The 15,254-nt window shown below is 36.4% G+C and overlaps 1 protein-coding gene across 26 annotated transcripts in view; it reads left to right on the top strand.

Moving 5' to 3' along the window:
* klhl13 (kelch-like family member 13) overlaps positions 1-15,254 on the top strand; it is a 121,139-nt gene that overhangs the window by 101,302 nt on the left and 4,583 nt on the right. For all 26 annotated transcript variants that reach the window (XM_088649072.1, XM_088649062.1, XM_088649051.1 and 23 more), the window contains 2 exons: positions 642-1,437; positions 11,753-11,866. In XM_088649072.1, the coding sequence (XP_088505198.1) occupies positions 642-1,437; positions 11,753-11,866 (910 nt within the window). The remainder of the gene's footprint in view (positions 1-641; positions 1,438-11,752; positions 11,867-15,254) is intronic.

Raw genomic sequence — 15,254 nt, 5'->3', positions numbered from 1 at the left:
TAACTTTTTTTTTAATCAAGGTTATTACTTGAATTGACAGTAAAATTATTATTGCTTGTCCTTTATCTGTAGTCCCTTTTTTACTGCTTGAAAGACACAAAGTTAAAATCTCCTTGTCCATTTTAATGTGCAGTTATAGTTCATTGCGAAACCTCCTGAAATTCTTATCACACATAAACTGTATCTCTTTCCTGGGGCGTGTGGAGTACTCTGATGAAACTCATTTCCATTTTCTTGAGATGAATCCTCAGTCATTTGCTTTCATCCATTTCAGAGCACTAGAAAGATTTCTATTATCACAAGGTTTAACATTTTAAGGAAAGCATCCCTCTTTTACTGAAATATTTCCATTCATTTTTTTATGTATATAAAAAGTCATATCACATCTTTTTTTTTACAAACCATGATGAAACCTTTAACTCAGAATTAATGCTCTCAATATTGGTTTTGTCAATTTATTCCATGACTGTACTGTATTTTGTTAGCTTTCTGAACATTTGAGGTGCTCTGGCCCTGATGTGTAAATGGGTGCAGTTAGATGAGATGGGAAAACCGAAAACTTCACCAAAGATGTAATCTTACAGCTTTCATGTGTGTGAAACCCACAACTTACTGTTTTTTTTCCGTGAATTTCTGTATAGGTTTCACTGGAAAACTGCGTGGAAGTAGGGCGCATCGCAAATGCCTATAACCTTACAGAAGTGGACAAATATGTTAACAATTTTATCTTGAAGAACTTTCCCTCGTTGCTGAGCACTGGCGAGTTTGTCAAGCTCCCATTTGACCGGCTGGCCTTTGTGCTCTCTAGCAACAGCCTGAAGCACTGCAGTGAACTTGACCTCTTCAAGGCTGCCTGCCGCTGGCTGCGGTACGAGGAGAACAGGATGGAGTATGCATCCAAATTAATGAAGAACATCCGTTTTCCCCTCATGAGCCCTCAGGAGCTCATCAACCACGTACAGACCGTGGATTTCATGAGGACGGACAACATCTGCGTGAACCTGTTACTCGAAGCCAGCAATTACCAAATGATGCCCTTCATGCAGCCAGTGATGCAGTCAGAAAGGACTGCTATCCGATCAGACAGCACGCACCTGGTGACGTTGGGCGGGGTGTTACGGCAGCAGCTGGTCGTGAGTAAGGAGCTGCGACTGTACGACGAAAAAGCGCACGAGTGGAAGGCTCTGGCTTCTATGGACGCTCCCCGGTACCAGCACGGCATTGCGGTGATCGGCAACTTCCTGTACGTAGTGGGCGGACAGAGCAATTACGACACGAAAGGAAAGACAGCCGTGGACACCGTTTTCAGATACGACCCCCGCTACAACAAGTGGATGCAGGTGGCCTCTCTCAACGAAAAGCGCACTTTCTTCCACCTAAGTGCCCTCAAAGGACATCTCTATGCAGTGGGAGGTAGAAACGCAGCTGGGGAGTTAGGTATGTCTTGTAATTGTAAAATTACCAAGCTTTTTTTTGTTTGTGCTTTTTCTTGTTTGCGTTCATGCATAATGAATAATGTATCAATGTTGTGAGGTTTCCTTCTGAGTCATGCTCAGGTCAGGATTTTTTTTGCAAAATGGCACTTAAATGTGGGATTATTATACAGATGTGTGATATCAGCCATATTATTCTCAATGTGTAATTGGGGGTTTTGGAAAAGATGGTCACATTTCTTTGGTACAAAACTGTATTTGCAGATTTCCTTTTAAAAGAAGTGCCTAAAAAGTAAGAAACCACAAAACAGACAAACATAAAGGAAAATAATTATAGCTCAATGCTTATGTTTTCTGTTTTTTTCCTGAAAAACCCCAGAGCTTGTTAGAAAACAAATGCTTGCATTAGAATTTGACAATTGGAATTCTGTCTACAAATCCATATATATAATACATGAGCAGACATTTTCACTGCTTTGTGATGTTTGAAGTTTATATTTTATGAGCATCATCAATTTACTCAATACACGCATTAGTGTTTTGTACTATTATAACAACTTTTACAACTCATAATTTAGATTAGTTTGAGAAAATACCAAGTTCATCATTTGGCAGTCTTTAATTTACAGTGATCAGAATCGTCCCAAATGTTATCAATGCCTCAAGTTAAAAAAAAAATTTGAGTGAAAAGAGAAGGAACAGTGCAAGAAGTCTAAACCCATGAACACTGGTGCACATAAATTAACACACAGTACACCATCAAAACAGCAGAAATCCTATCTGACATTCCCATAGGGTGTTGTAGATTAACCTTGTGGTGTATCCTCTGGTGTTCTGCTAAATCAATGTTTATCTAAGCAGATCTATATGCTTGTAAACGTATGCATATACATTCCCATGCAAGAAGATAGGCTTGAAGGAAAATAAGAATTGGAAAAGACAGTTAGGTGCTGGTAACCAGTTACCTCATTCAGTGACAATAGTAAAGATTTGAATAAAATAATCATCCGTGTTAAACAAATATAACAAATTCACATGTATTGGCTAAAATATCACATATAATGGTGAATGCTTTTTATAGTTGAGAAATGTTGAAAGGGATGAATTAAGAAAGGATTTAAATTAAGAAAGGATTAAATACGGTTTCCCCTCAGCAGAAGATTTTGAAAGGAATGTATCCTGGTGTTGGAAGAGCAGATCACACTGTTGTTCATATGTTCTGTTTGTTGCTATATGTGCCTTTGTTTATGTGGAATCTAAATCCAAGGACATCACAGTCTCTGCACTTCAGAAGTCCTGTAGTGAGAGCACAGTATACTTGACATTGTCACACAACCTCTGTCTAACTTTAAGATGATGTGGAGTCTTGCATTACACAAAACACTCATGAATTCCCCCTTTTATTTCTTTTTGATTGACCTTTGCAGCCTTTTGTTTCTTAATTTGACGGTCAAACTGAAATTCAGTTTTTTCAAAAGGTGTTAGCACGATTGTGCTAGCAATCATAAAGGCTGCCTGTAGGGTCTCCCAGTGCTCTGACAATTTTCCTTTTGGGTTTGTAGTCTGTTCTGTAAGTTTCTGAATGACCTTTGATGCAATTACCATTCATATTCGATACCAGGGCTATTGGTTGTAGTTTTCTTGAGGTTTGAGATTTGTTATTCCTCATTCAGTATTTGCTACTTACACAGCTAAATGCCTTCAACTGTAGAGGTTTTAGTTGCTTGAAGTGGAGCATTTTACATGGGAAACATATTTCCCTCAGATGGTTGTTCAAACTTAAGATATATACTGTGTCATTATTATGCAGCATAACTAATTATTCCATTATATTTCAATAATCATAGTTAAAAGCACATTGTCAAGATCATAAAGTATTTAGTTAGTCCAAAATTCTGTTGTTTTCCAATAACTGAAATGTTTCTTCTAAAAAAGCTTGCACAACTGCAGTTTTAATGGGTGCTGCATTCCTTTGTCTGCTAGGGATCGCTGGCTAATTCTGGCCAACTGCTCATCTGTGGAGGCCCTATGCTCTGCATCACTTTAACATGTGCTGCTGGAGGCACACTGAGTCACCAGAATCCTCTCCATAAGCCCACCCACACTGAGGCAGTACCCACCACTCAGTGTAAATCAGAGCTTGTATTATTGGAGTTTAGTTAGCTTTAAATTTGCCCATAAAAATTCTTGTCCTCATTTTTCATTTTTTAAAAAATTAGGATTACATCAGGATAGGTTTCTCAAAAAAGGGTCATATTTTTTTGAGGTAAGTCTTTTATTCCATCACCTGATGTAGCTGGCCAGACACTTAGCTCCTTGCGTCTCTCCTCTTCCTTTTGGGAACAGTGTTGTTTCTCTGATCTGATTCACGCTGTCTCTTCAGTGCTTACACGTTCCAAGTCTCTCAACCCAAAAGTGACAGTGCAGGAGCCATGCGTGAATATCTTTTAGCATTAAGGAAATCCTTGGAAACATTCATTTCCAATTTGAGCTACATCCATTTATTTATCAAATCAAGAACCTTGTAATTAATCACTTGTGGGTAATTATTTTGTCCACAGGGGTCCATATATGCTCAACAAAAAAGTTTATACTCAATTAACCAAAGCAACCAAAAGAGAATTCCTTTGTATGTTATAAAATTATTGCTTGTCACTTGCTTAGAAAATCATCATCAAAATGTTTTTTTTAAACCAATATACTTTACCTGAGAATTATTTGTAGTAGGTGGCTCTTAGCTTTCAGTAACATCTAATTATGAGTGCTCACCAGCAGAAATAATATATTTGGAGGCAGTGGTCGTATTAATTGCCAGGTTTGGTCAAGCTGAGCTGAGCTCAGACGCTGGACCTGCATGCAATAGAATTATCATTAGGTTCAGAAAGGCTGGCATAAAAGAGCAACTGAAATTCTTCTTTGATAGAGTTGTCATTCTAGTGGTCTCCCTGACATAGTGACCTACAAGAAATAGTAATACTTATTTCTTGCCCTTATTTCTAATACAATGTAGAATTCTGAGCTAATTCCAACCCTGCCTACACTATTGTGCAAACTTCTTATACACTATTAGGATTTATAATGTTTGTATGTAATGAACATCAATAATATACTCATAGCTTCCACTAACATAGAACAGAGTTATAAAAGTAACTTACTTTGGTGAAGATAAAGCACTGCTGAGGTTTCATCCACTGTATAGTCTGATTGCGCCAGAACCCAGAAGCTAAGCAGTGTTGGGTCTGATTAATGGTGGGATGGGAGACCTCTAAGGAAAATCAGTTTGCTGCTGTAAGTGGTATTATTGGACCAGCATGGGCCAAATTGGTGGCCATTATCCCTATGGTACAGAATTTCCAATGCAAAGCCTCACAGTGTGATGGCTGGGGAAACAGTGCAGTAGGAATGAGGTGTTTCGGAAGAGATGTTAAGCAGGAGTCCTGACTACTTGGTCTGTAAAGCTCCAATGATACTGATTACCAGGGCTAGTGTGTTAACCACATTGTTATGGCTAAATCCCACAGTAGGTTTTTACAGTTTGGCCCACCAAAAATTCATTCTTGTGAGGCTAATGTCAGATATTATGTATGTTTTCTCTGGAAGAAAACAGGAGCATATCATGTAATCTCATAAAAGCAAAATGAATAATCTCCCATAGGGAATAATCACAGGATTTTATATAAATGTTTCCCCCCTTTAATATGTTATACATGTTCTATCAACCACATAATATCTGAGAATGTCATTATCGTCTGTGGGCCTTTTTTTTTAAACAAGAAATACAAAGTGAGAGAGGGTTTTGTGCAGCACGCAGACGCATCTGCAACCCGACCTAGTGCTTTCCCCAGTTCATTAACGACAAGTGCTGTGCACCATTCTAGCCATCTCTCTGATTCATTGAAAGCAAAGCTTCAAAACTGACACAGTACAACTTTAAACCCAGCTCAGCAGCTTTTAATTTCCTGTTTTACCTTTTCAATTGGAAAAAGAGAATCTACTGAACAGTTGTCTTTTGACCAGCAAAACAAAGGAAGAGGCTGTATTTGTGACTTCTGCCAGACTGTCATCAGACACAGCCCTCGTCATTGCTATAAGGCCAGCAGGGATTTGGTGGCACACAAGGACATCACATGACTGGTTCCAAGTGACGTTTAGCCGAAATAGAGTCCCCTTGAGGAGCACTACAGCATGGACTCAAAATAGAGCAAGCTGTGGACGACTCAGACTTCTAAAGGAGGTCAAGGAGAAAAAATATAATGATTAAAATGGCAGACCGAATGGAAAAGAAATTTTGCGATTTTGAATGGCACGTTTTTTCTGATGACATTTTTGTTAGCAGTGCTTTCATTGGATGCATAATTTCTACTACTATTAGAGAACTGACCTATTAATATTGCAGAATTTGTACTTATTGTATATAGACCATGAGTCCCTTGTGGTAGAAGGATCATTGTTGGGAAATATTTCTGGCAAAATTGATTTCTGTGAAACTGTTGTAAATATTGCTGCAAGGTAGAGGAATAATAAAATATTTATTTTAAAACTCCTTAAACCGAATTAAACTGTACTCAGGGGGGAATGCAGCAATGTAACTTGCTATTAGATTGTTTTATTTAGCGCATCTTATTTGCTTTAAAGCTCTGCATTCAAACAAAAAAAACATTTGTACCTAATTGCCAGCATTTTCTTAAACTCTTAAGACCATTACGGAATTGTTTTGACAATGAATTTTGTCTAACATGAGAATGAAGAGAAAAAATATCTATAAAGGAAAATGCTCTGGTTATTGACCCAGTAGGCTGAAAATAGTCACTGTAAAACAGTGTGGCTGTTATTGATGTCTTAGAGTGCTTTCCAGGTGTCCAGTTATATGATTTATTATCCAAAAGAAAGCAAGCTTGTTTCAGTTCTCATCAACAACCAGAGCTTCGAACTTTATTGTGAGAAACACTTTGCAAGTAACACTTTTTTCCTTTTGAAAGTTGTTAATTTGGATTATTTCCATGATTATGAGTGCAAAGTAACTGAATTTTAATAATGAGTTTATAGATAAAGCCAGACACTTACAGAACAATTGAGGATCTCACCCCAAAAAAAGTGTACATTATGCTTCAAAGCAGAGTAGCAGCTGTATTGGAAGATCAACCAAATGAAGAGTAATACTGTAAGTGTTTATTAATTGGAGATTTCTGATAGATAATGCAAGTTATCAGAATGTTAGTAGTTCATTTGACATCTTTGTAATACATATTATGTCTTATTCACAATGCTTTCTTTTCAGCTTTGTGTTGGAATAACTTCACTCTAATGCCAATGATTTTAATAGGGTTGTTTTAAAATTAAATTGGTATGCATAACTGTGTCAAAGTGAATCATGGGGTACTGTTGGAACAACCTTTAAGAAGTCACCACCTACTGGGTTAGAAATGAAAATGAGGAGCAATGGGATTCCTCTTAATTTAGGTAAAGCTTAGCATTCACAGTATGAGTTCCTTGGGGTTGAAGATGTATGCTTTTTAATGCCCTAATTACTTACAAGGAAAAAAGGAGTGAGATCAACTTAACAACAGTGTGTAAGAACCACTCAGCCTACTGTTTTAAAGCAAATACCCTTTATTCATTGTGATGAAGCTATTGGAAGGCTAGCCTTTGGAAAGCATGTGAATTAATTTCTTTGTCTTCTTGCTGTCAGAGGTGCACATAAGCACGGAACCTACAGTATGTTTACCACAAAGGAAACACAGGACAGCAGTTAAGATGAACTGTACAGAAAACATTTTCTTGAAACAGTTCTTTAAAGAGTTGAATGCTTTTCAAAGCCACTTGGCATTGCTGCTTATATTTAAAGTTGGTCACCTCGCAATTATCCATGTGTATGCAAAGCATGTGTATTTAGACTGGTACAGTACATTACAGGACTGGGTTTAGGTGTGGAGAAGTCCAGTTTGCATGAAACGTGGTAGTGGGGCATTGATGCTGTGCAGTGGATTCATACAAGCAGTGCTACTGTGTAAAGATAATGTGAATTTGAAATATCTGTCATCTTCAATTACTGTAGATACTTTATTAACTTTTATTATCTACACAGTAATACAAAGGCAATGAAAAACAGGGTGGATAATACAACTCTTAGTAATAGATTTATAGATTTGAATATTCTGTGTTGACTGGCATGTATTTTGATGCATTAAAGTAAATGTACTCCTCAGTACGCAGGTTTGAAGCATAGTAATTAAGTGATTGGAGGGCTGGCCTTTGGAAAACATGTACAGTATGTTAACTTCTTTGCCTTCTTGCTGTCAAAGCTGTATGTGTTAAAGGCTGTCCAGAGAAGTGCAATGTATTCATTTGTATGTTCAAATGGGGACCCAGCGTTAATGCCATGTATTAATTTGGCACGAGTTGAAAAGCTAACATGATATTAAGGTGGATTTCAATTCTAGGTGATTGAGAAGCTCTGCAACACATCTGTCTGGTTTCCTTTCTATAAAGCTGTCAATGAAAGTTGTTTCTTGTCAAAATTATAATGTAGAAAAATAAAAAACAGATAAAAACAGAACAGACTTTAAATAAGGCATTTTGCCATGTTCCGTAAACCTCTTCAAATTGCTTTCATATAAAATACACTTCTTTCTTTAGTTTTTCCAAATTTGTTTCCACAGGAGAAATATCTACACATTTAAATGTTTGTAATAGTAGCATTTTTAATGCTTCTCAATTGTTTAGGAGATGAAAATGTAAAGTAGACATCAAAATCTTTTACATAGATAGCAAGGAAAATTATTAATCAGTATGTTCATCTAAAGAAACAACTGGCATTTAGGATACAGTATGTAATAAATTGCCTCTGTAGCATTGAAGAGGTGTAATTGATTTTTTACAGCTTTGTGAGAAGATGAAAAACAAACTTCAATGACTCGTGAACCAGAAGAAAATATTTTAGCATTTATTGTTAAGAGGAACATTAACTTTTGGTAGTTAAACTGAAAATAAACATTTGTATAGATTATTTTGTGGGTGGCACAATGGAGCAATTGCTGCCTTGCTGTATTGTGGCACTGGGTTAAATTCCAGAACTGGTCTCTCTGGCTCATCCATGACCCAGAATTGGATGAAGCAGTTACAAGATGCATGGATTTTATTTTTGCCCCACCCGAAAAGTAATAGTCCATTTAAATTTAATTATTTGTTTTTCACAAATGCCCTTTCCTTGGGATGTTTTTAGTGTTAGAAATTTAAAGTCAGAACGTATTCTTAAGAGATAAACTGAGAAGTCAGTAGATGCATTTCACTTTATTTGTATGATGAAATAGTGCCCTTTGTGAAAGGCATTTTTGTGGTGAAAATCATGTAGGCCCTTCAGACATTTGGCTTTAAAATGATTACATAGTCTTTCGCGTTTACTTTCACATCTTGCATAAAACTATCGCCACAGTGGAAATTGCACTTGAGAATCAATGCGTTTACAGACTCCAGGGCATAATTGCCCTCCTGTATTTGTCAGACGTTTCACTCATCTTTGAAATAGCACTTTTGTGACTCATTAGGTAGAGCACAATCTTACCAGGTTCCTGGCTAAAGTTTTTACTCAAGTCCCAGTGATTTGACATAGCATATTTTTCACCTGTATTTTCTCCTTACTTCCTCTGCAAATAAAACTTAATCTTGATAGAAACCTAGGTTCCAACAAAGCACAGCATGACCTGTTTTCAAATTAGGCTCCAGAAAACCGAAAAATATAGTTGCACCACATTCTAAGGACTGCAAAATGGCACTTAATAAATTCAGAAGTCACCTTGAATATATTTATTAAAACTTATACATAGACTACTTTCTGAAAATAGCCCTATGGTTATGGTGGATGTTATGGTGGATTAAAGGTCTGTTGCTACAGTAAATAGTAGAAGTGATCTAACTTTCTATATTGCGCATTAAATATTCTGTCTCGATAAAGAAGCATTTCTGGAAGCTAGTTGAATTTACCCTTTGAGGAGATTTTTTAGGAGACACATTTGCTCTGCCCCCACCCCCATGTTTAGACGCCTCTTTGTATCTTAGTTTAGCATTGGAATATTTCAGTTTCTTATGTCCTTGTAATGAGTTGCAAATATTTCCATTTCACTTCAACAGTATTTCATTCATGTTTTGTTTCCCCCACAGATTCCCTTTATACTGCCAGTACCAGCTGTAATTTGTGGATTTGTGAATCTGTGGATTCAGTTTAAAAGAAGGAGTAAAATTGGTACACTTCATGCACTAATACTCCTGTGTATTATTCCAATAATATTATTTCTCCTGTGGTTTATTCCAGTTATGGAAGAAAATAGCTATTTGAAGGTTTCCTTTTCTGTCCCATTAGGTGAATCACATTTTTGCTTTGTTTCCTTAGCACAGTCCTGATTGAATTAAGTCTGTTCAAATTCTTGTAACTGTTCTTCAGGTTTTTTTTTGTGTTAAACACCTCCATTACTCTTATCCTGAACCTCTCTCAGAAAGCACAATCTTAATAATAAAATAAAAAAAAATCATGTCAGTAGTTCTGTGAAGACAGTTTCTGTTGGTGCTGTCTGTGACCTTTGCAGAGTGGAAAAAACAACTCAAAAGCAGCACAGCTGCCTGGCTGGCCCTGCCAGTGTTATTTGGATTGTTTGCTTTTCTGTAAATCCCGGGTGTTGTTGCTCAGATCATGATGCCAGATCAATGTGGCGATTGTTATTTGAACCTCTGTGATTGCTACTGGATAATATTAATCATGTTGTTGTTCACCTCTGCGGCTGAGTATTGCAGATTGAGCACTGTGCATTCAGTGATCCTAAGAATGCTGTTGCTTGTTGCCATAGACACAGGAGTGGGGAGGGCTGAGTCAGGGCTTGAGAGATCAGCTGTATTTATTTTGTTTCAGCAGCAGTAGTTGACATCCAGCTAACAAGGTGACATACAAAGAGAACATTTAGGACTACACACCATTTGCCACTTGCATATCTAGGGAAAATGATCTGGAAAGCAGTGTATCAAAAATTTGTGCAGTATCCTTTTAGAAATAAGATGTATGAAATGTATGTATGAATGAACTTTTCAGTGTCTCTTTGAGAGCATTAGGTCTTTTATTGTGTGTGATATTAATACTTCAATGAAAAATAATACTGTTTTAAAAATCTCTTATCATAAATCAGGAAATAAACTAAAATAATGTTTTAATCTATACTTTGAGAATGTGTTATAGAGGCTGACCTTTTGAGACCACAAATGAAGTTTTCTTCCAGAATGTGTATTTGATGATACAACCTTGCAAAGAGGTTTTTGCAAAATTAAATGTTAGAGAATTAGGACAGTAGTTCATATTAGGAGCTTCAGTCTGTCTGTCATATCATGGATGATTACTTTATTTCTTTGTGCATAATTGAAAGGAATTCTTCAGGAATTCTGCATAAATGATGAGGTCTGTGCCTTTAAGGTATAAGTCCGGTGGATCTTACCCGTTTATATAATACTTCTGCTTCCAGACACAACATACATCTGAATATATTTTACCATGTTTGTTTCACGATGACACAGCAGGTCCCTGAGAGAAAACAAGCCTGAATTAAGGACTTCTTCCAAAGAAAAAAATATTGTGTTTGCCAATGGCTGCCAAGATGAATCTATCAACCTGATGCACTAGCGCAAATTGTCCGTACACTTTAAAGATAAAAGTCTATCAATTCAGACAGGATACCACAGATGGAGGGTGTTGCTTGTTCTACCTTTTGGTATATGTTTCCAAACATTAAAATTAATAATTAATTACATGGAGAACTATTTAAACCCCATTCCTCAATCACATGCATCAGAGGTGTGGAAAATGGTTAATTATAAAATTGGACAAAACAATTTCCATTCCTAATTTCTAATTGGACCAATATACAGAATTAACTCAAGGGAAGTCTTTAATTTTAATTTTGAACTGTTCAACGTAAAAAATCAATTAATCAGGATTTTATTTTTTTTACAATTCTGAGACTTGTGCTGGTAGTACCGCTTCATTCTTTTATCGTTAACGGCTTCATCTAATTATTTCAACGAAGAGAAGACGGTTCATGAAACTTTGTATTGTTAAAGTTTTAATTATGAAATTGATTAATCAGGTACTGTATCTGTAATATATTTTGTTTTCATTCTAATATGTGTTCTCATTCTCTGCCTGCCACTGCCTACTGTTATCCAAAAGGATGGAAAATTTATTTTCTCACAGGACCCTTGAAGGCCTGTAATTCCCAGTTCTGCCTGTTCTAGTTATTGTCACTTGTCGTCTTAGTAACTGTTTTTTTTCCCTCTTTGAACAGCTACAGTGGAGTGCTACAATCCCAGGACAAATGAATGGACATATGTTGCGAAAATGAATGAACCTCATTATGGACATGCTGGGACGGTTTACGGTGGTTTTATGTACATTTCAGGTAAAGTGTCTTCTTAGATTCCATGTTTTTAACGGATTTAACAGGTTACATAATGTGGATGAATAGATACAGCATTTGAAGCTTTTTTTAATCCTTGTTCTTCTTTGTAAATGCACAAGGATGGAGAACAGCAGTCCTGTCTGTTCTTTGCAGTATTATTACTCATGTAATTGTACTTGAATGATAAACATAATTGATTTTATCTGAATCTATAAAGTCTCATAATACAGACCTTTTCTAGTCATAAATTATGGAGATGAGATGACATTATCAGGATATAAGGTGATGAAGCTGCTGTACTGCAGTCCTCAGGAGAGTGTAGGCTATATTGATTTACAAAAACATACAAAATGAATATTCTAATTCCCCAGTAAGCTCTGTGTTCTTAACTGTTCTGTCCCAAAGCCACATATTTTCATTGCTAGAATACCATAAAAGATCAGAAACATTACTAAATTTAGCAGGAGTGCACTGCACAAACAATTATCTTGTGTAATGGTGGTTAGCCTCCTGGACATCCTGACCTTGAGTTGTAAAGTTGTGGTTGAGAGCAGCTCAACAGGCAATGTTTTAGGTTTCAATTTCCTCATCTGTGCCAATGACAGAAATTGAGTCAATGTCCACTGAGACAAACCCAGAGATGGCCCTGATTGGTCTGTGGTTCAGCATGGAGTCCAAGACATCTAGATGCAAAGCTGAGGAGGCTCTTGGTGATTTTTAACAAAATTTAAAATATGTAAACCTGAGCTTTCCAACCTGTGTTTTGTGCTGTTTTGATTATTCTGAAATATTCTTCTATCCAGACTGAACACTTATATGATCTAAAGTACCAAAAAACAAAGCAGAAAGCCACTTACATTCTTAAGAAATATGGCTTGATTCTATGCAATGTTTGTGTGAGAAAACTGCAATTGGTAATCACCTAAATTGTAAGTTACGGTAACATATTTAAACTGTTCTTTTGTCAGCTGGTGACCTTTCTAAATCTGTGAGCCTGCTGGTTGAGTATTGGATTGAGCAGTCAAGAGCCTGTCAGTACCACAGATATCTAAATCCTTATAGGATGTGTGCATGGAGCATCCTGCTCCATTTAAGATAAGTCCTCCTGCTGCTAATTTCTGGCAAATGAGCAGGACTGTAAACACTTCAGATGTCATCAGTATATTCAGATTATATTATTCACAGTGCCAGGATTACTAGTATTATAGTTTTTAATTCCTTATGTATGCCTTTATACAGCACATCTTGTAATTAATTATGCAACTGACTTATACATAATAGACCTAAGCCTGGTGTAATGATTTAAACAGTGAGGCAAAAAATACTGTGTAGTAACAGCTAATCTGCAGGGTTACAATCCAAGATGCTTGTAACCCTTATTAGATAAAGGGAAATTATAAAGAAATATTGCCTTTTTAAGGCCATTTTAATTGAAAATTGCATTCTGAGAAATAACCACATTCAAAAATCAAGAATATGATGCATGTCAGCAAAAAAGTGTCTAAAAGTGCTGTATAAAAAGAGACAAGATTGCTGCTTCTGGGCCCAAAAGACTATGATGGCTTTCTTTCAAAAATACTCCAGCATACATATTGCACTTATGTGGCAAGATCAAATTTGCAGACAGTGCAGCGTGCATTGCCATTGATCGTTTTGGGGAAAACTGATGATTTTGAGCACTGTTTCTGTGGTTAATTGACTTTTAAGACCTTTTTAAGACCTGCTCTCCATCAATTATCTTTAAAGTTTTGCAAATCACCGAAGGCTAAAAACGAATCAATTTTTTATCAGAATATTTGAATATACAAATGATCATTGCAGCTCTATTTTAATGAGATTTTTGGATCAATGAGATGCTAACGATGAAATGACCAAGAGTTGCTGAGTGGCTTTCTTTTTATTCAAACCTCAAACCTCAAATAACAGCTCATAAATGGTGGTGTCCTCTTGTGCTTTGCAAACGTGCATTTTGGGAGCATCTGTCTATGAATATTATTATTTCTACTTCTGTTTTTTAATAATAAAACTGTGCTGTTGACTTGGGGACATTTTCAGTTCTCATTTGCTTTAAAGAGCTTTGAATATATTATATACTGTAGTAGAACTAAAGCAAATGACTGAAAGAAGTCACAAGTTAATTGCTCTTTACCTTTCATCATATATTAAAAATTGCCTATTACACAGTTCTAAAATGTGTCAGTCTTGATAAGTATGTTTGGTTAACTTAAGGTATAAAATTTAAAAATCACCTTTTGTTCTATTAAGTTAGCTGTGCAAATTCAGTCAGCTAGCAGCTGTATATTCACAAACAAAAAAGAATTAACAATCACTTTTCTGCAGAACACTTTTTTCAAATAAGCATTTTGCTGGCAGAATAGGTGAGCTTGTTTTGTCCTCGTCTGCAGTTTAATTGCCATGAGAAGAACAATTCAAAGTGTCTAGTGTAGCTTGAAAGGCCAGTGGGTTATACCTAGGTGCACATAGAAAACATCCTGCTTATAAACAAAGACAGGGTTTACTTCTTAATGATCTGAAAAACAGCATGGTGGTTAGACCATCTGTGACACATTCAAGAAGCCTGTCTTCATATCCTCACTGATTAAAGTCTTAAAACACAGGTTTACTGCCTCTTTACTTGTTGAATGTTTAGCATACTTTGCCTGACTAGTCATCTAGTCTACACTAGATCAGGGGATGGTATAGTTGGAATACTGTGTGTGGTGATACTACATTAACAGTACACCACTGTCTAATCCTGCAGTGTAGGAGTTCTGACCATGAGAGAATACAAGCAAACCCCTGTTATGGTTACCCAGTAGTCCAGTAGTTTTGCCTCAAGAACTATATACAGTACTGTGTTTGGCCATAGTCAACTTCATTTCATCAATGACTGAAGCCTCTTGGAAGTGTGGTTAAATTCTTTCATTGATGACACATGGTAATATAGCTATGATCTCTGAGAAGAGCCTAGAACTGTTTTCCTTCACACATTGCAAACATCTTGTTTCTGACTTGTAAAAGCTCAGCTTACCATTTTTTATTATACCTCATCTTGTCTGATGTCAAGTGCAGTGCAGGATGATGCGTTCTTAAATGAAGAGCATTAAGCAAGTATGATATTCTCAGAATTTGCTAGGATGTATGTTTGACAGTTGGGGATCACTGTACCCTGCTGGCCCTGTATTGTTGTTTAGGTGTTCTAGATAATTCTGCTTTTCATTAAGTGTTCATTGTCACATAAAAGATGCCGGTGCAAATCTAAATGTTATTCATATTAAACAAACAAATTGACTTTCTTTCCCTCACAGGCCAGTAGTTTGTTTGTTAAGCCACAATATCACTTTTGCATTATAAGTACAATGAGCTGTGATAGATTAACCCAGATTTA

Source organism: Lepisosteus platostomus, chromosome 10 (assembly GCF_059453375.1).
Source record: "Lepisosteus platostomus isolate fLepPlt1 chromosome 10, fLepPlt1.hap1, whole genome shotgun sequence".
Classification (NCBI taxonomy): domain Eukaryota; kingdom Metazoa; phylum Chordata; class Actinopteri; order Semionotiformes; family Lepisosteidae; genus Lepisosteus; species Lepisosteus platostomus.
Note: the sequence above shows the minus strand (reverse complement) of the source record. Positions and strands in the feature narration are given on the sequence as shown.